Genomic DNA, 20,298 nt, shown 5'->3' with positions numbered 1-20,298 from the left:
ACGACTCTTTGCGCTGGGATGTTTTATTTCATTTTATTGATTTTATTTTTTATCTTTTTTTATTTTATTTTTTACACCAGAGCAGTGTGGCCCGGTGCCACGTCAGCATGAACACACATTTAACCAGTATCATTTTAGAAACCGCAGCATTAGGCAAACACACAGACACATTTACAAATCTGTTCCTTTTCGCTCTTTTTTGTCTTTTTTGTTGTTTTTTTTTTTTTTTTCAGTACAAAATGCTACAAACGACGATATATAAAAGTTTTGTGCTGTTGGCGGTTTTACAAAACAAGGTTCTGGGACTGGGCTTGTGGGTCGGTTTATTTTTGGAGCGGTGTAATGGTTCTGTGTCTGGTTTGTGAGTCTTGGTCAGGAAGGGTCTTTTCCTGGGATCTGCAAATGTTTCATGCGGGAGGAGAATGGCAGCGGCAGCGTCATCAAATCAACGAAGGAAACATGCGGGGTAAGAAAAATGGTATCAGCAGCGATCCACGAAAGACTGGCGCTGAACCGATCCAGCCATACATTTGCAAACACGTGAGAATTCGCTCGGTATACACATGGGAACTTCTGCTCTTGGCCCAAAAGGCTGATCTGGGAAAAGGAGGCCAGATTTGGAAACCAGTGAGATGGCTTTAAATGGCTAAAAATGTAGGTCCGGGGTCACCTACCCACATTGACATCTGTAGCTTTGCTCAGCAAACATTTTATGTACAGGGTGCAGCGATCAGCTTTAGTGGCTGTGTTTGCACAAAGTGACACGTCAAGTGTTAACCCCTTGAGTGCTCATAAGACATCCATGGCTCCGATTAGCATACAACCATCACTCTGTGATTAGACCCAAATATGGTATTCCCCCAGTTTGTGTTGTTGGCGTCATGAATCCCTCCAACACTGAAGGGGTTAATTGCACTTTACCTGTTGGAGAATGACTGGTCTGAAAAAAACTAAATGAGTGTGAATCGGAGGGCAGCTGCCCGCTTCCTCCATGAAAGGTAATGTCGCTCAATGGTAGTGAGTCTCACTTATTAGAAGGCTGTCTCATTGGTTGAGTAGTGAGTCTCACTTATTAGAAGGTTGTCTCATTTGTTGGGAACTGAGTCTCACTTATTAGAAGGCTGCCTGATTGGTTGGGTAGTGAGTCTCACTTATTAGAAGGCTGTCTCATTGGTTGAGTAGTGAGTCTCACTTATTAGAAGGTTGTCTCATTGGTTGGGAAGTGAGTCTCACTTATTAGAAGGCTGTCTCATTGGTCGGGTAGTGAGTCTCACGTATTAGAAGGCTGCTTCATTGGTTGGGAAGTGAGTCTCACTTATTAGAAGGCTGTCTCATTGGTTGGGTAGTGAGACTCACTTATTAGAAGGCTGTTTCATTGGGTGGGAAGTGAGTCTCACTTATTAGAAAGCTGTCTCATTAGTTGGGAAGTGAATCTCACTTATTAGAAGGCTGCTTCATTGGTTGGGAAGTGAGTCTCACTTATTAGAAGGCTGTCTCATTGGTTGGGTAGTGAGACTCACTTATTAGAAGGCTGTCTCATTGGTTGGGTAGTGAGACTCACTTATTAGAAGGCTGTCTCATTGGTTGGGAAGTGAATCTCACTTATTAGAAGGCTGCTGGCAAACGTGCAAATGATTGCCCGGGATTTGCATAGCACACTTGGGGCTTGGTGAGGTTCTGGTTCTACATAACAGAGTATTACAATTGTAACTCCATGCCATCACCATATTGTGGTCCAGTATTGGCTTTCTCACTGTGTCCTCTATAATATGCTATTGGCTATGAGTCTGCATTGACCATTAGTATGCAGAATGAAAATGCACTGAGGCAGGAGTTACAAACAAGGACACACCTGGGCTCTTGGAGTGGCATGGACTTAGGTGACGCTGGTAACTGAGAAGAGACCCAACGTGCAGCCTAGTAATTAAAATGCTGTAGTAAAGTATATAGTCAAATGAACATCTCTACACACTTACATCTTTCTAAAGGTCTTGCATAACTATCTGCATCAATCAACCAAATGGGTTTTATGCATCAGAAAAGCTTGTTTTAATGCACAAAAACCATATTCTGCTCCAAGTTTATAAATCCATTCCTTTAATATGGCACTGGAGGTTTGCACCATCTCTAATCTGATGGTAGGGGGGGTTGCAGAAAAAGGTGACACACAGGTGCACGATTTAACGCACCCCATAGCATCCTGAAACTCCCCCGTAACTTCTCCTATTCAAACTACCCCAAATCATCAAAGTTAATGCACAAGAAGCAAAATGCACGGATACATCGACGACACAATGACTTGTACATATATATAAACATGATACAGAGACTCCTGTGTGTTTTTATGCAGTCTGTACCCTGCTGCACTGCAGTCCCACAAAAAAAAAAAAGCTATAAATAACAAGCATGGCAGGGAAAGGGTTAACCGCTTCAGTGCCATAAATGCTTTAAAAAAAAAATTGTTACTTTTTTTTTGTAAAAAAAAAAAAAGCCACCCCCCCCCCAAAAATGAGCTAATTCTGGTTCTTCTCATGTAAGTTGTTAACGTTGTGCAAGCAGAGAAACCCATTATTTGTGTTGCTTATCCGTGGTGTAATCTGTGTTATCGCCCCAGTGTGGAACCAGCGTTCCTGTTGCTGCAGATTTGTCTTCACGTGGAAGCTTTTTGTGACCTGGTGTTGTTCTTCATATTGTCGTTCTATGAATCCACAAAATAAGCCCAGCGCCCCCGTGGTTTCACAAGCGAAAGCAATGCCATCCTGACTAGTAAACGGCAAACAATGGGTGTAATACAGAGAGTGAGAGGGGAGGTAGGGACGAGGATAGCCTGGTCAGGCAAACCCCCAGGGAGGCACATGTGGCAAACTGAAACACTGGCCCATTTGGCACAAAGTTGCCATATATTGGGGGTTATGCGTCAAAGTCTCCAAAACATTTATCAAAGGCCAAAATCTTCCCCCCCCCCATCTAATCTTCAGTTTACATCTGACTCGCTGAACATGCAAAGTGAATGAGCATGGGTCCGCCAACATTATACGGAGCGTTATATGGTGCAAGAGGAGGAGTTATAGGGAGCGGTTATATGGTGCAAGAGGAGGAGTTATAGGGAGCGTTATATGGTGCAAGAGGAGGAGTTATAGGGAGCGTTATATGGTGCAAGAGGAGGAGTTATAGGGAGCGTTATATGGTGCAAGAGGAGGAGTTATAGGGAGCGGTTATATGGTGCAAGAGGAGGAGTTATAGGGAGCGTTATATGGTGCAAAAGGAGGAGTTATAGGGAGCGTTATATGGTGCAAGAGGAGGAGTTATAGGGAGCGTTATATGGTGCAAGAGGAGGAGTTATAGGGAGCGGTTATATGGTGCAAGAGGAGGTGTTATATGGGGCAATAGGAGGTGTTATATGGGGCAATAGGAGGGGTTATAGGGAGCGTTATATGGTGCAATAGGTGTTATATGGTGCAATAGGAGTTATAGGGAGCGTTATATGGTGCAATAGGAGGTGTTACAGGGAGCGTTATATGGTGCAGTAGGAGGAGTTATAGGGAGCGTTATATGGTGCAATAGGAGTTATAGGGAGCGTTATATGGTGCAATAGGAGGTGTTATATGGTGCAATAGGAGGAGTTATAGGCTGCGCTTATATGGGGTAATAGGAGGAGTTATATGGGGCAAGAGGAGTTATAGGGAGCGGTTATATGGTGCAGTTATAGGGAGCATTATATGGTGCTATAGGAGGTGTTATACGGTGCAATAGGAGGAGTTATAGGGAGCGTTATATGGTGCAATAGGAGGAGTTATAGGGAGCGTTATATGGTGCAACAGGAGGTGTTATAGGCTGCTCTTATATGGGGTAATAGGAGGAGTTATAGGGAGCGGTTATATGGAGTAATAGGAGGAGTTATATGGGGCAAGAGGAGTTATAGGGAGCGCTTATATGGGATAATAGGAGTATTAGGGGGCAGTTATATGGAGTAATAGGAGGAGTTATAGGGTAATAGGAGTGGTTATATGGGGCAGCAGGAGAAGTTATATGGGGCAATAAGAGGAGCTATTGGGAGCGGTCATATGGAGCGATAGCAGGACTTATAGGGAACGGTTATATGGAGTGATAGGAGTTATAGGGAGAGGTTATATGGAGTGATAGGAGGAGTTATAGGGAGAGGTTATATGGGATAATAGGAGTATTAGGGGGCGGTTATATGGAGTAATAGGAGGAGTTATAGGGTGATAGGAGTGGTTATATGGGGCAACAGGAGGAGTTATATGGAGAAGTTATATGGTGCAATTGTTATAGGGAGAGGTTATATGGTGCAAAAGGAGCAGGGGCATAGCTATAGCCCGGGCAAAACCCGGGGGGGCGCTCATCCCCCCCCCCCTGTAGAGACAGGCAGGGGGAGATGGTATGCGGCGGGCCCCCGGTGTTAAAGGATAAGCAGGTAGAAGAATCAGCAGTTGTTACACAGGCAGAACAGGACGGGACGAGCGCGCTCTGCTAGTGGCAGAGCAGGACGGGACGGGACGGGCGCGCTCTGCTAGTTTGACCCGGGAAGTCTTTCTTACTTCCGGTGTCTGCTGCTAGAGCGCGCTCCTACCTCACTTCGTGCTGTCCTGCTCTGCCTCTGGTGATGATTCCTCTACTGACTTATCCTTTAACACCGGGGGCCCGCCACCGCATACCATCTCCCCCTGCCTTTCTCCAATACCACAGGTAGGCATGGAGGAGGAAGGAAGGGAGGAGGGGGGGGGAGATCTGATGACAATGGGGGAGATCTGATGATGACGATGGGGAATGGGGGAGATCTGATGATGACGAGGGGGACTGGGGGAGATCTGAAGATGATGAGGGGGACTGGGGGAGATCTGAAGATGATGAGGGGGATTGGGGGAGATCTGATGATGGGGGGGACTGGGGGAGATCTGATGATAGGGGGGACTGGGGGAGATCTGATTATGATGAGGGGGACTGGGGGAGATCTGATGATGATGAGGGGGACTGGGGGAGATCTGATGATGAAGGGGACTGGGGGAGATCTGATGATGGCGAGATCTGATGATGAGGGACTAGGGGAGATCTGATGATGAGGAGGATTGGGGGAGATCTGATGATGATGATGATGGGGACTGGGGGAGATCTGATGATGATGAGGGGACTAGGGGAGATCTGATGATGATGAGGGGGACAGGGGGAAATCTGAGGATGATGATGGGGAGACATGATGAGGAGGGGGAGAGGATGATGAGGATGAGGATGAGGGGGGAGATGAGGGGGAGAGATGATTATGATGGGGAGGGAGATGATGATGATGATGAGGGATGATGACAGAGAGGATGGGGAAGGGAGAAAGAAATTGCAGTCAGTATTAATATTAATGAGGCCCTGTATTTTTCTTGACCGGGGGCCCGCGCATGTCAAGCTACGCCACTGAATAGGAGTTAGGCTGCGCTTATAGTGACGGCGATGGCGACGCAACGTCACCCGAAAACAAATGTATTGCTGCCGTCGGGTGCGCTTATAGTAAGTGCAACGCGACGGAGCGACACGAAATTTGGAAGCCGGTCAAATTTGATTTTTCAGAGACTGTCGCCACATGTGACAGCCTCTGAACCAATCAATGACCTGGTCGCCCGCGACGTCGCCGCAAAGTGAATTACAAGTTTTGCTAGCGGCGACGCGTCGGGTGACATCACTCTTCGCGTCGCCCGCCCTATAAGCACAGCCGTATAAGGAGCAGTTATATAGAGTGATAGGAGGAGTGGTTATATGGGTTAATAGGAGGAGTTAGGGAGCAGTTATATGGGTTAATAGCAGGAGTTATAGGGAGTGAGTATATGGAGTAATAGGAGGGTTTATAAGGAGTAGTTATATGGAGTGATAGGAGGAGTTATAGGGAGTGATAGGAGTTACAGAGAGCGGTTATATGGGGTAATACTGTAGGATGAGTTATAGAGCGGTTCTATGGAGCGATAGGAGTTGTAGAGAGCGGTTATATGGGGTAATACTGTAAGATGGGTTATAGGAGGAGGTTATATGGGGTAATACTGGAGGAGGGGTTAACGGAGTGGGGTTATATGGGGGTAATACTGTAGGATGAGTTATAGGAGGAGGTTATATGGGGGTAATACTGTAAGATGGGTTATAGGAGGAGGTTATATGGGGGTAATACTGTAGGATGAGTTATAGGAGGTTATATGGGGTAATACTGTAGGATGGGTTATAGGAGGAGGTTATATGGGGGTAATACTGTAGGATGAGTTATAGGAGGAGGTTATATGGGGGTAATACTGTAGGATGGGTTATAGGAGGAGGTTATATGGGGGTAATACTGTAGGTTGAGTTATAGGAGGAGGTTATACGGGGGTAATACTGTAGGATGAGTTATAGGAGGAGGTTATATGGGGGTAATACTGTAGGATGAGTTATAGGAGGAGGTTATATGGGGGTAATACTGTAGGATGAGTTATAGGAGGAGGTGATATGGGGGTAATACTGAGGAGGGGTTATAGGAGGAGGTGATATGGGGTAATAATTCCTGCCTGATCTGTAAGTCTCCCTAACACTATCAGCTGGAGAATGAATATGAGATGTAGAAAGCCGGAGGGTCATGTTTAGCGTGTCAGTAAAATCTGAAGCATCTCCAATGGTAGTTGTGGTTTTAACCCTTTCAGTGCTAGAGAAACAGTGGAAGGGTTAATAGCCAACCAGAGGCCAATCTGAAACTCCCCGTGCCCTCACCGCTTTAACACCATCACTGCCGGGTGGGCCGGGCCAGCAGCGAAGGGGTTAACCAAAAGCCTTGTACACGTGCTATTCCTTCCTCTTCCCTCCCCCGACCCCTCCAGAGACTGAAAGACGCCTGTCACGTAATGTACCAAAAAGGTACTTTTCCCCCCCAAAAAAGTGTTGCTTTTTTTTTTTAAGTATTTTTTTTCCACCGTTTTTTTGTCCGTTTGTAAAAACAGTACTTAAAAAAAACAAAAAACAAACAAACAAAGAAAAGGGTTTTCAAGTTAAGAAAAAGGAGTGGCATTCACTCAAATCATCAGGAAACCTCCCTGTTCACCTATCTGTGTGTATATAGATATATATATATATATATATATATATATATATCAAATTGAAATATAACTGTATGCTCATTTGCATGTCTTAGACAGGTCTGCAACCCCGCCTTTCACCATTATCACCTAGCACAAAGCACTTCCACCGCAGCAAGGGATTCTGGGAAATGACATGCAAATGAGCACACAGTGCCACTTTTTGCTTCAAAACCATTTTAAACATGGTTCCCTATAGGCTTAAGCTTGCTGCATGGTCACAGCTTTGAGCACAGCCAGGGTTAAGATGCATAGCCAGTAAAACCATCCACAGACAGACTGTTTCAACCTTAATGGGTCTCATCAGTGTGGGGTTGGTTACTGCCTATGCAAAGCTGAAGCAATGAGGATGGGGTTTACCACACATTAATTAAGTTATGGCGAGTAAAAAAAGTGATAAAAATCCTCCACAGCAAAGCATATAGCAAATGTAAATATTACTATATGCTCATTTGCATGTCTTAGACAGGTCTGCAACCCCCATCATTCACCATTATCACCCAGCACACAGCACTTCCACTGCAGCAAGGGAGATATATATATATATATATATCATCCCAGCCTCTGTCTAAAAGCTGTGTTTAAAACAGCATGCATTGGGTTGAGGATTGGCTTGTGTAATACGAGCTTGAGACAAAAGGTGGCACTGTGTGCTCATTTGCATGTCATTTCCCAGAATCCCTTGCTGCAGTGGAAGCGCTGTGTGCTGGGCGATAATGGGGAAAGACAGGGTTGCAGACCTGTCTAAGACATGCAAATGAACATACAGTAATATTTACAGTTGATATATATATATATATATATATATATAAAATTACATTCGCCAAAAAAACCGCCGGCTTGGATTGCTTCACAGCAATTTCCCCTTCCCAGCTTCTTATTTTAATTTTACTCCACATCTGGCACAAGCAAATAAATACCCCCCCCCCGTGTGAGCACATTCACACGTCCCAAACCGGTCTGCAAGCCTGCCCTTCCCCATTATCTCTTAGCATACAATGCTTCCACTGCAGCCAGGGATTCTGGGTAATGGCATGCAAATGAGCACACAGTGTGTCACCCTTTACTCCTTAATCTCATTTTAACATGGTGCCCTACCAACATACGCCTGCCGCATTACACAGCATTTTTCAGCCCAGCCTGGGTTCGAGAAGTGCATAGTCAGAAACCCTACTCACAGGCAGCTGTTTCGACCTTTTGGGTCTCAATCAGTGTGAGGAGGGACAGGGAAATAATGTAATATGTATTATTGGGGGCTTTTGAGTCCTGCCCGTGAGCCAAACATGAGTTGAGATGTCAATGGACGCACAGGTTAAAAGCCAAAACCGCCAGAGATGGGTCTAAGATAGCCGTCGGCCGCCATATTTAATGCCGCCACAATCCAGTATCCGACTAGCCTTTGAGTGCTGCAGGGCCCTGGTTCGCAGTGCAATGTGTTTTCCAGCACTGGGCCCGTAGTAATCGGGTTTTCGCTGGCCTGGTTCCGAGTAAGGAAAAGAAACAAGAAGGGGATTGCTGCTTTAAATACTAGCCAAAAAAAAAAAAGAGAGGGCGGAAAAAAGCAGGAAAAGAATGATTCCCTAATTTACCACTAAAAATAATGCAGTCGGGAGGACGGGCGTGGGAGCGGGGGGAGTTTAATTTAAAAAACAAAAAGCTGCCACTGTACAATTGAGGGTCTTTTTGCCGTCCGTCAGTCCTCCTCTCCCCCGCCATACATGTCGGCCAGTTTTTTGAAGCGGGGACCCCAGTCGTTCAAGTAATCGTAGTCCTGGTCACCGGAGCTGGACGAGTTGAGGGAACTGACGGAGCCGGCGGTGGAGCCGCTCCCCTCGTAGTCGAAAACCAGCAGGGAGTCGTAGGGAGGGGCCGTAGGGTCGTTGTCCGCTGCTCTGAGACCCTGGGAACGGAGGGGGGGGGGGAAAGGGGAGAGCGTCAAGGGGGGGGGAATCGGAGAAGCCACTTCCAAACACCACTGCTACTTTGTGTAATAACCGACAAAAAAAAAAACGTTTCGATCGCTGGATACAGAGTCTCCCGGCTGCAAAATGTCCCAAACGTTCCGGGAGAAGGGAACACAGCAAAGTAATCATGTTCAATTCCCGGTGTCAACTCCTTGTGACCTTGGGCTGGTCACTTTATCTCCCAGGCAACAAATTCATAGATTGTAAGCTCTGCGGGGCAGTGGCTGTGTCTGTAAAAAGTCCTACGTGCTGTTTGTGCTGCATAAATAATAACTTTATAACATGTAGCACTTTTCTCCCATTGGGACTCACAGCGCTTCACAATTAATACCCTAATAATTGTGAGTCCCATTGGGGGAGAAGTGCTACATGTTATAAAGTTATTATTTATTGAGTAGAAACATCCGCATTGAATTCAGTGGGATTTTCTGGTTGGATAAAGCATGTCGCCTCCTCATATACACATGAAAATAATCATATTAATTTTCACCACTCTTTGAACAAAAAGCACAATCTATTTTAACCACAGAGACCTCGCAAAGCGACGCTGAAAACGAGCCTGCTCGGAATTTCAAAGCGTTTCGGAAGTCGTGCAAGGTTTGGGATAAACGCGCGCGCAGGAACGGCGCGGTGTGTTACTGTAATTAAAACGCGGCTGTGTTCAATATTCCCGACTTCTGCCAGCGGTCTCCAAGGAAATAAAAATGCCGCTTTGCTAGAAAACTCAGCACCTGCTCGCTTTAATAAAAAAAGAGAAAAAACAACTTTACGACTACGGAAATAACACGAAGAGAAAAATCCCGCTGTTTTAGTGGAAGATTCGAGGTTAATTTACCCAACAGTAGGAGTTATAGAGTACGTGTCTCTTACGGTCAGGCGTCCGCGCGGGAGGAGGAGCCGGTCACTGGATACACTCTAACCTGGCCTGTGTAACCACTGCTATTATTTTTGATACATTTCATCATTTCGTGGTACGCTCTCATCCTCGTGGTACACTCTAACCTCTCGATTACTACGCTCTAACCTCGCGGTACACTCTAACCTGGCGATTACAACACTCTAACCTCGCGGTACGCTCTAACCTGGCGATTACTACACTCTAACCTCCCGGTACACTCTAACCTGGCGATTACTACACTCTAACCTCGCGGTACACTCTAACCTCTCGATTACTACGCTCTAACCTCGCGGTACACTCTAACCTGGCGATTACTACACTCTAACCTGGCGATTACTACACTCTAACCTGGCGATTACTACACTCTAACCTCGTGGTACACTCTAACCTCTCGATTACTACGCTCTAACCTCGCGGTACACTCTAACCTGGCGATTACTACAGTCTAACCTCGTGGTACGCTCTAACCTGGCGATTACTACACTCTAACCTCGTGGTACGCTCTAACCTCGCGGTACACTCTAAAGTCTAACCTCTCGATTACTACACTCTAACCGCTCCGTACACTCTAACCTGGCGATTACTACACTCTAACCTGGCGATTACTACACTCTAACCTTGTGGTACACTCTAACCTCGCGGTACACTCTAACCTCTCGATTACTACGCTCTAACCTCGCGGTACACTCTAACCTCTCGATTACTACGCTCTAACCTCGCGGTACACTCTAACCTGGCGATTACAACACTCTAACCTCGCGGTACACTCTAACCTGGCGATTACTACACTCTAACCTGGCGATTACTACACTCTAACCTGGCGATTACTACACTCTAACCTCGCGGTACGCTCTAACCTGGCGATTACTACACTCTAACCTGGCGATTACTACACTCTAACCTGGCGATTACTACACTCTAACCTCGCGGTACGCTCTAACCTGGCGATTACTACACTCTAACCTCGCGGTACGCTCTAACCTGGCGATTACTACACTCTAACCTCGCGGTACGCTCTAACCTGGCGATTACTACACTCTAACCTCGCGGTACGCTCTAACCTGGCGATTACTACACTCTAACCTCGCGGTACGCTCTAACCTGGCGATTACTACACTCTAACCTCGCGGTACGCTCTAACCTGGCGATTACTACACTCTAACCTCGCGGTACGCTCTAACCTGGCGATTACTACACTCTAACCTCGCGGTACGCTCTAACCTGGCGATTACTACACTCTAACCTCGCGGTGCGCTCTAACCTGGCGGTACGCTCTATCCATTGGGAGGAGATACCGTACCTCATTGATAAAATCCCCAATGTCCCCCGGGTGTGGGATGACGGGTCGGATCGGATACTGGGACTCTGCACCGACTGGTCTCTCGTCGACTCGCCTCATGCCTGCCACCTTGTTCAGAACATGGTCCAAAGTCTCCGGCTGCTGCAGTTGGCTCAAGTCGTAATCCTGCGCACCACGAGAGAGAGAGTTGGGTTGTAGAGAGAGCCAGGCTCGCGCGTGGTTGGCCGTTCTGCGAGTAGCAGTAACTGGTTACATGCTATCCCCCCCGTGGCATTCTCGTGCCATTCTGATTCTGAGCGAACCCCAAATATAACATCACGGATACCCGGCCCCCCTAATCGAGAGGAGAATCAGCTCCAAGTAACCTGTAAGCTTGTTTAAAACCGCGTCTTACAGGAGATGACCCTGTTAGGTCGGGACGGGCGCATACAGTAATATTGTTTGTAGTCCAGTTTTGCGTCACGTCCTTTCTACAACATTACAATGTGACACTTTTAACATAGTTATAAAGTGTGTTATTATTTTCTAATTTATTTTAATTAACTTAAGAAAAACTAATTATGGTGGCCCAAAAAAACAAAATAAAATGATGAAAATCTCTGTGATTACTGCCGGGGAATCTACACGCAACGCCCGGTGAGGTCTGGTGAAGCATGGTATGGCCTCGCGCAACCTAACGGGGAGAGGACATTCGCCAAGGAGAAGTCCCGCGCGCTCTTTCCGCGGGTGCGTTACCTGGTCTTCCTCGCCGCCTCCCTCCTCGTCGTACTTCAGGATATTGTCTCTCACGTCGTCCTCGGGGTCGATCAGGAGCTGCTTTGTGTGTCTCTCCTTCTCCCTGCGCTTCATCCACATCACAAACAGCAGGACCATGGCTGCAACGAGAGAGGGCAGAGGCTGCGTGGTAACCTAACTCATTAGCGCTCATCCCTCAGTTAGGAGCCACCAGTGTCAGTTAGAAGTTCATTGGAATGTTTCTTTATTGACCAATCTGTTGCAGATGTTTGGCCGTAGTTCTCGGGGTTGGCAGAGGAGAGAGGCCTGGCACGCTGGCCCCTTAAAGGCGCACTCCCGGGCACACCTTATGGGTTTTTTTTTTTAGCAGGAGGTTATGAAATGGACCACGTGATATATCTCATTATAATCTGTGCACCATGTAACTCCCCCAACTCCTCCTACTGACTCTCCCCAAGGTGCATGCTGGGGCAGAGACGCAGAATGTGATACATCTCATTATAATCTGTGCCCCATGTAACTCCCCCCAACTCCTCCTACTGACTCTCCCCAAGGTGCAAGATGGGGCAGAGACACAGAATGTGATACATCTCATTATAATCTGTGCACCATGTAACTCCCCCCAACTCCTCCTACTGACTCTCCCCAAGGTGCATGCTGGGGCAGAGACACAGAATGTGATACATCTCATTATAATCTGTGCCCCGTGTAACTCCCCCCCAACTCCTCCTACTGACTCTCCCCAAGGTGCATGCTGGGGCAGAGACGCAGAATGTGATACATCTCATTATAATCTGTGCACCATGTAACTCCCCCAACTCCTCCTTCTGACTCTCCCCAAGGTGCAAGCTGGGGCAGAGACGCAGAATGCGATACATCTCATTATAATCTGTGCACAGTGTAACTCCCCCAACTCCTCCTACTGACTCTCCCCAAGGTGCAAGCTGGGGCAGAGACGCAGAATGTGATACATCTCATTATAATCTGTGCACCATGTAACTCCCCCCAACTCCTCCTACTGACTCTCCCCAAGGTGCAAGCTGGGGCAGAGACGCAGAATGTGATGCATCTCATTATAATCTGTGCACCATGTAACTCCCCCCAACTCCTCCTACTGACTCTCCCCAAGGTGCAAGCTGGGGCAGAGACGCAGAATGTGGTACATCTCATTATAATCTGTGCACCATGTAAATCCCCCAACTCCTCCTACTGATTCTCCCCAAGGTGCATGCTGGGACAGAGACGCAGAATGTGATACATCTCATTATAATCTGTGCACCATGTAACTCCCCCAACTCCTCCTACTGTCTCTCCCCAAGGTGCAAGCTGGGGCAGAGACGCAGAATGTGATACATCTCATTATAATCTGTGCCCCATGTAACTCCCCCAACTCCTCCTACTGTCTCTCCCCAAGGTGCAAGCTGGGACAGACACAGAATGTGATACATCTCATTATAATCTGTGCACCATGTAACTCCCCCAACTCCTCCTACTGTCTCTCCCCAAGGTGCAAGCTGGGGCAGAGACGCAGAATGTGATACATCTCATTATAATCTGTGCACCATGTAACTCCCCCCAACTCCTCCTACTGACTCTCCCCAAGGTGCAAGCTGGGGCAGAGACACAGAATGTGATACATCTCATAATAATCTGTGCCCCGTGTAACTCCCCCCCAACTCCTCCTACTGACTCTCCCCAAGGTGCATGCTGGGGCAGAGACGCAGAATGTGATACATCTCATTATAATCTGTGCACCATGTAACTCCCCCAACTCCTCCTTCTGACTCTCCCCAAGGTGCAAGCTGGGGCAGAGACGCAGAATGCGATACATCTCATTATAATCTGTGCACCGTGTAACTCCCCCAACTCCTCCTACTGACTCTCCCCAAGGTGCAAGCTGGGGCAGAGACGCAGAATGTGATACATCTCATTATAATCTGTGCACCATGTAACTCCCCCCAACTCCTCCTACTGACTCTCCCCAAGGTGCAAGCTGGGGCAGAGACGCAGAATGTGATGCATCTCATTATAATCTGTGCACCATGTAACTCCCCCCAACTCCTCCTACTGACTCTCCCCAAGGTGCAAGCTGGGGCAGAGACGCAGAATGTGGTACATCTCATTATAATCTGTGCCCCATGTAACTCCCCCAACTCCTCCTACTGTCTCTCCCCAAGGTGCAAGCTGGGACAGACACAGAATGTGATACATCTCATTATAATCTGTGCACCATGTAACTCCCCCAACTCCTCCTACTGTCTCTCCCCAAGGTGCAAGCTGGGGCAGAGACGCAGAATGTGATACATCTCATTATAATCTGTGCCCCATGTAACTCCCCCAACTCCTCCTACTGTCCCTCCCCAAGGTGCAAGCTGGGGCAGAGACGCAGAATGTGATACATCTCATTATAATCTGTGCACCATGTAACTCCCCCAACTCCTCCTACTGACTCTCCCCAAGGTGCAAGCTGGGACAGACACAGAATGTGATACATCTCATTATAATCTGTGCACCATGTAACTCCCCCAACTCCTCCTACTGACTCTCCCCAAGGTGCAAGCTGGGACAGAGATGCAGAATCTGATACATCTCATTATAATCTGTGCCCCATGTAACTCCCCCCAACTCCTCCTACTGACTCTCCCCAAGGTGCATGCTGGGGCATAGACGCAGAATGTGATACATCTCATTATAACCTGTGCACCATGTAACTCCCCCAACTCCTCCTACTGACTCTCCCCAAGGTGCATGCTGGGGCAGACGGTGTAAAACTTGGAGAAAAGATCTTGAGATATTGACGCAAGATGAAAAAGAGGCAATTTGTGTACATTTTGCTCTAAATTTTCCTTGCTACATCACCCCCATAATCAGTGACACAAATATCTCAATCTATTGATAACATATATCTCTCCATCACTTTTTGTTTTATTTAAAAAATACTGTAACAATGTGTCTCCCGCTTACAGGGCCTCTCGCTTACGGGTTCTCCCGCGCACAGGGCCTCCCGCATACAGGGCCTCCCGCTTACAGGGCCTCCCGCTTACAGGGCCTCCCGCATACAGGGCCTCCCGCATACAGGGCATCCCGCTTACAGGGCCTCCCGCTTACAGGGCCTCCCGCGCACGGGGCCTCTCGCTTACAGGGCCTCCCGCTTACAGGGCCTCCCGCTTACATGGTCTCCCGCTTACAGGGCCTCTCGCTTACAGGGCCGCCCGCATACAGGGCCTCCCGCTTACATGGTCTCCCGCTTACATGGTCTCCCGTTTACGGGGCCTCCCGCTTACAGGGCCTCCCGCGTACGGGCCTCCCGCTTACATGGTCTCCCGCTTACAGGGTCTCCTGCTTACAGGGCCTCCCGCTTACAGGGCCTCTCGCTTACAGGGCCTCCCGCTTACAGGGCCTCCCGCTTACAGGGTCTCTCGCTTACAGGGCCTCTCGCTTACAGGGCCTCTCGCTTACAGGGCCTCTCGCTTACAGGGCCTCCCGCTTACAGGGCCTCCCGCATACAGGGCCTCCCGCTTTGCTTATAGGGTCTGCTGTTTTAAGCAAAGCAAAACAAAACGCCCCAAAGTTATAATAATTAGACCAAATCCTTTCAATAGAGCGCTGCGTCTGCTAATGATAAAAACGCTCAATTATCTTTCAAACAGAATTAACTTTATGCAATAGCTTGTTCTCGTGTTTCAAACCAACATGAAAGTTAAATATATGCTGAAGGTAACAAAGAAAAATGGTTCTTTGGTTGTTTTCCGTTTGATACATCTGCCTAATGATTTCACTTGATTGGGTGTCACGTTCCTCTACCCCCCACGCTCTCGCAATGCCATTATCCTTCGACCCCTGTGTGTGTGTATATACATATACTAGCTGATATACCCGGCCTGTGTGTGTGTATATACATATACTAGCTGATATACCCGTCCTGTGTGTGTGTATATACATATACTAGCTGATATACCCGCCCTGTGTGTGTGTATATACATATACTAGCTGATATACCCGGCCTCTGTGTGTGTATATACATATACTAGCTGATATACCCGGCCTGTGTGTGTGTATATACATATACTAGCTGATATACCCGGCCTGTGTGTGTGTATATACATATACTAGCTGATATACCCGGCCCTGTGTGTGTATATACATATACTAGCTGATATACCCGGCCTGTGTGTGTGTATATACATATACTAGCTGATATACCCGGCCTGTGTGTGTATATACATATACTAGCTGATATACCCGCCCTGTGTGTGTGTATATACATATACTAGCTGATATACCCGGCCTGAGTGTGTGTATATACATATACTAGCTGATATACCCGGCCTGTGTGTGTGTATATACATATACTAGCTGATATACCCGGCCTGTGTGTGTATATACATATACTAGCTGATATACCCGCCCTGTGTGTGTGTATATACATATACTAGCTGATATACCCGGCCTGAGTGTGTGTATATACATATACTAGCTGATATACCCGGCCTGTGTGTGTGTATATACATATACTAGCTGATATACCCGGCCTGTGTGTGTGTATATACATATACTAGCTGATATACCCGGCCTGTGTGTGTGTATATACATATACTAGCTGATATACCCGGCCTGTGTGTGTGTATATACATATACTAGCTGATATACCCGGCCTGTGTGTGTGTATATACATATACTAGCTGATATACCCGGCCTGTGTGTGTGTATATACATATACTAGCTGATATACCCGCCCTGTGTGTGTGTATATACATATACTAGCTGATATACCCGGCCTGAGTGTGTGTATATACATATACTAGCTGATATACCCGGCCTGTGTGTGTGTATATACATATACTAGCTGATATACCCGGCCTGTGTGTGTGTATATACATATACTAGCTGATATACCCGGCCTGTGTGTGTGTATATACATATACTAGCTGATATACCCGGCCTGTGTGTGTGTATATACATATACTAGCTGATATACCCGTCCTGTGTGTGTGTATATACATATACTAGCTGATATACCCGGCCTGTGTGTGTGTATATACATATACTAGCTGATATACCCGGCCTGTGTGTGTGTATATACATATACTAGCTGATATACCCGTCCTGTGTGTGTGTATATACATATACTAGCTGATATACCCGGCCTGTGTGTGTGTATATACATATAATAGCTGATATACCCGGCCTGTGTGTGTGTATATACATATACTAGCTGATATACCCGGTCTGTGTGTGTGTATATACATATACTAGCTGATATACCCGGCCTGTGTGTGTGTATATACATATACTAGCTGATATACCCGGCCTGTGTGTGTGTATATACATATACTAGCTGATATACCCGGCCTGTGTGTGTGTATATACATATACTAGCTGATATACCCGGCCTGTGTGTGTGTATATACATATACTAGCTGATATACCCGGCCTGTGTGTGTGTATATACATATACTAGCTGATATACCCGCCCTGTGTGTGTGTATATACATATACTAGCTGATATACCCGCCCTGTGTGTGTGTATATACATATACTAGCTGATATACCCGGCCCTGTGTGTGTGTATATATACATATACTAGCTGATATACCCGCCCTGTGTGTGTGTATATACATATACTAGCTGATATACCCGGCCTGTGTGTGTGTATATACATATACTAGCTGATATACCCGGCCTGTGTGTGTGTATATACATATACTAGCTGATATACCCGGCCTGTGTGTGTGTATATACATATACTAGCTGATATACCCGGCCTGTGTGTGTGTATATACATATACTAGCTGATATACCCGGCCTGTGTGTGTGTATATACATATACTAGCTGATATACCCGCCCTGTGTGTGTGTATATACATATACTAGCTGATATACCCGGCCTGTGTGTGTGTATATACATATACTAGCTGATATACCCGGCCTGTGTGTGTGTATATACATATACTAGCTGATATACCCGGCCTGTGTGTGTGTATATACATATACTAGCTGATATACCCGGCCTGTGTGTGTGTATATACATATACTAGCTGATATACCCGGCCTGTGTGTGTGTATATACATATACTAGCTGATATACCCGGCCTGTGTGTGTGTATATACATATACTAGCTGATATACCCGGCCTGTGTGTGTGTATATACATATACTAGCTGATATACCCGGCCTGTGTGTGTGTATACATATACTAGCTGATATACCCGGCCTGTGTGTGTGTATATACATATACTAGCTGATATACCCGGCCTGTGTGTGTGTATATACATATACTAGCTGATATACCCGGCCTGTGTGTGTGTATATACATATACTAGCTGATATACCCGGCCTGTGTGTGTGTATATACATATACTAGCTGATATACCCGGCCTGTGTGTGTGTATATACATATACTAGCTGATATACCCGGCCTGTGTGTGTGTATATACATATACTAGCTGATATACCCGGCCTGTGTGTGTGTATATACATATACTAGCTGATATACCCGGCCTGTGTGTGTGTATATACATATACTAGCTGATATACCCGGCCTGTGTGTGTGTATATACATATACTAGCTGATATACCCGGCCTGTGTGTGTGTATATACATATACTAGCTGATATACCCGGCCTGTGTGTGTGTATATACATATACTAGCTGATATACCCGGCCTGTGTGTGTGTATATACATATACTAGCTGATATACCCGGCCTGTGTGTGTGTATATACATATACTAGCTGATATACCCGGCCTGTGTGTGTGTATATACATATACTAGTTGATATACCCGGCCTGTGTGTGTGTATATACATATACTAGCTGATATACCCGGCCTGTGTGTGTGTATATACATATACTAGCTGATATACCCGGCCTGTGTGTGTGTATATACATATACTAGCTGATATACCCGGCCTGTGTGTGTGTATATACATATACTAGCTGATATACCCGGCCTGTGTGTGTGTATATACATATACTAGCTGATATACCCAGCCTGTGTGTGTGTATATACATATACTAGCTGATATACCCGCCCTGTGTGTGTGTATATATACATATACTAGCTGATATACCCGGCCTGTGTGTGTGTATATACATATACTAGCTGATATACCCGGCCTGTGTGTGTGTATATACATATACTAGCTGATATACCCGGCCTGTGTGTGTGTATATACATATACTAGCTGATATACCCGGCCTGTGTGTGTGTATATACATATACTAGCTGATATACCCGGCCTGTGTGTGTGTATATACATATACTAGCTGATATACCCGGCCTGTGTGTGTGTATATACATATACTAGCTGATATACCCAGCCTGTGTGTGTATATACATATACTAGCTGATATACCCGCCCTGTGTGTGTGTATATATACATATACTAGCTGATATACCCGGCCTGTGTGTGTATATACATATACTAGCTGATATACCCGGCCTGTGTGTGTGTATATACATATACTAGCTGATATACCCGCCCTGTGTGTGTGTATATACATATACTAGCTGATATACCCGGCCTGTGTGTGTGTATATACATATACTAGCTGATATACCCGGCCTGTGTGTGTGTATATACATATACTAGCTGATATACCCGGCCTGTGTGTGTGTATGTACATATACTAGCTGATATACCCGGCCTGTGTGTGTGTATATACATATACTAGCTGATATACCCGGCCTGTGTGTGTGTATATACATATACTAGCTGATATACCCGGCCTGTGTGTGTGTATATACTGTACATATACTAGCTGATATACTCGCCCTGTGTGTGTGTATATACATATACTAGCTGATATACCCGGCCTGTGTGTGTGTATATACATATACTGTACACACACATCATCTCATTTAAGGTTTATTAGTGGTTACTTTGTATCCCTTCGTATATCTAAAAAAGTTAAAACAGATTTATAGGAAATGGTTAAAAAAAAAGACCATTATACCAACTCACCCACTCTCCCCATCCACCCGCTCCCCCCATCCACCCGCTCCCCCCATCCACCCGCTCCCCCCATCCACCCACCCACTCCCCCCATCCACCCACCCACTCCCCCCATCCACCCACTCCCCCCCATCCACCCACCCACTCCTGCCACCCATCCATCCACTCTCCCCATCCAGCCACCCACTCCTGCCACCCATCCACCTGCTCCCCCCATCCACCCCCACTCACTCTCCCACTTATCCGCTCCCCTGCTCAATCACCCACTCCTCTCCACTCACCCGCTCCTCCACCCACTCATCCTACTCGCCCACTCCCCCACCCATCCACCCACTCCCGCTCACCCACCC

The 20,298-nt window shown here is 46.6% G+C and overlaps 1 protein-coding gene across 5 annotated transcripts in view; it reads right to left on the bottom strand.

Annotated features, from left to right (window-relative positions):
* Window positions 1-19: 19 nt before the first annotated feature.
* Window positions 20-20,298, bottom strand: part of CDH4 (cadherin 4) — a 499,844-nt gene continuing 479,565 nt past the window's right edge. For 3 of the 5 annotated variants that reach the window (XM_075571397.1, XM_075571394.1, XM_075571396.1), the window contains 3 exons: window positions 11,992-12,131; window positions 11,257-11,421; window positions 178-8,994 (listed from right to left, as the gene is read on the bottom strand). In XM_075571397.1, the coding sequence (XP_075427512.1) occupies window positions 8,788-8,994; window positions 11,257-11,421; window positions 11,992-12,131 (512 nt within the window). In that variant the 3' untranslated portion in view covers window positions 178-8,787. Of the gene's footprint in view, window positions 8,995-11,256; window positions 11,422-11,991; window positions 12,132-20,298 lie in introns of all 5 variants that reach the window. The other 2 variants (XM_075571395.1, XM_075571398.1) reach the window with 2 other exon arrangements.

Source organism: Ascaphus truei, chromosome 15, assembly GCF_040206685.1.
Source record: "Ascaphus truei isolate aAscTru1 chromosome 15, aAscTru1.hap1, whole genome shotgun sequence".
NCBI classification, from domain to species: Eukaryota; Metazoa; Chordata; class Amphibia; order Anura; family Ascaphidae; genus Ascaphus; species Ascaphus truei.
This window is presented reverse-complemented; position numbering and strand designations above follow the sequence as displayed.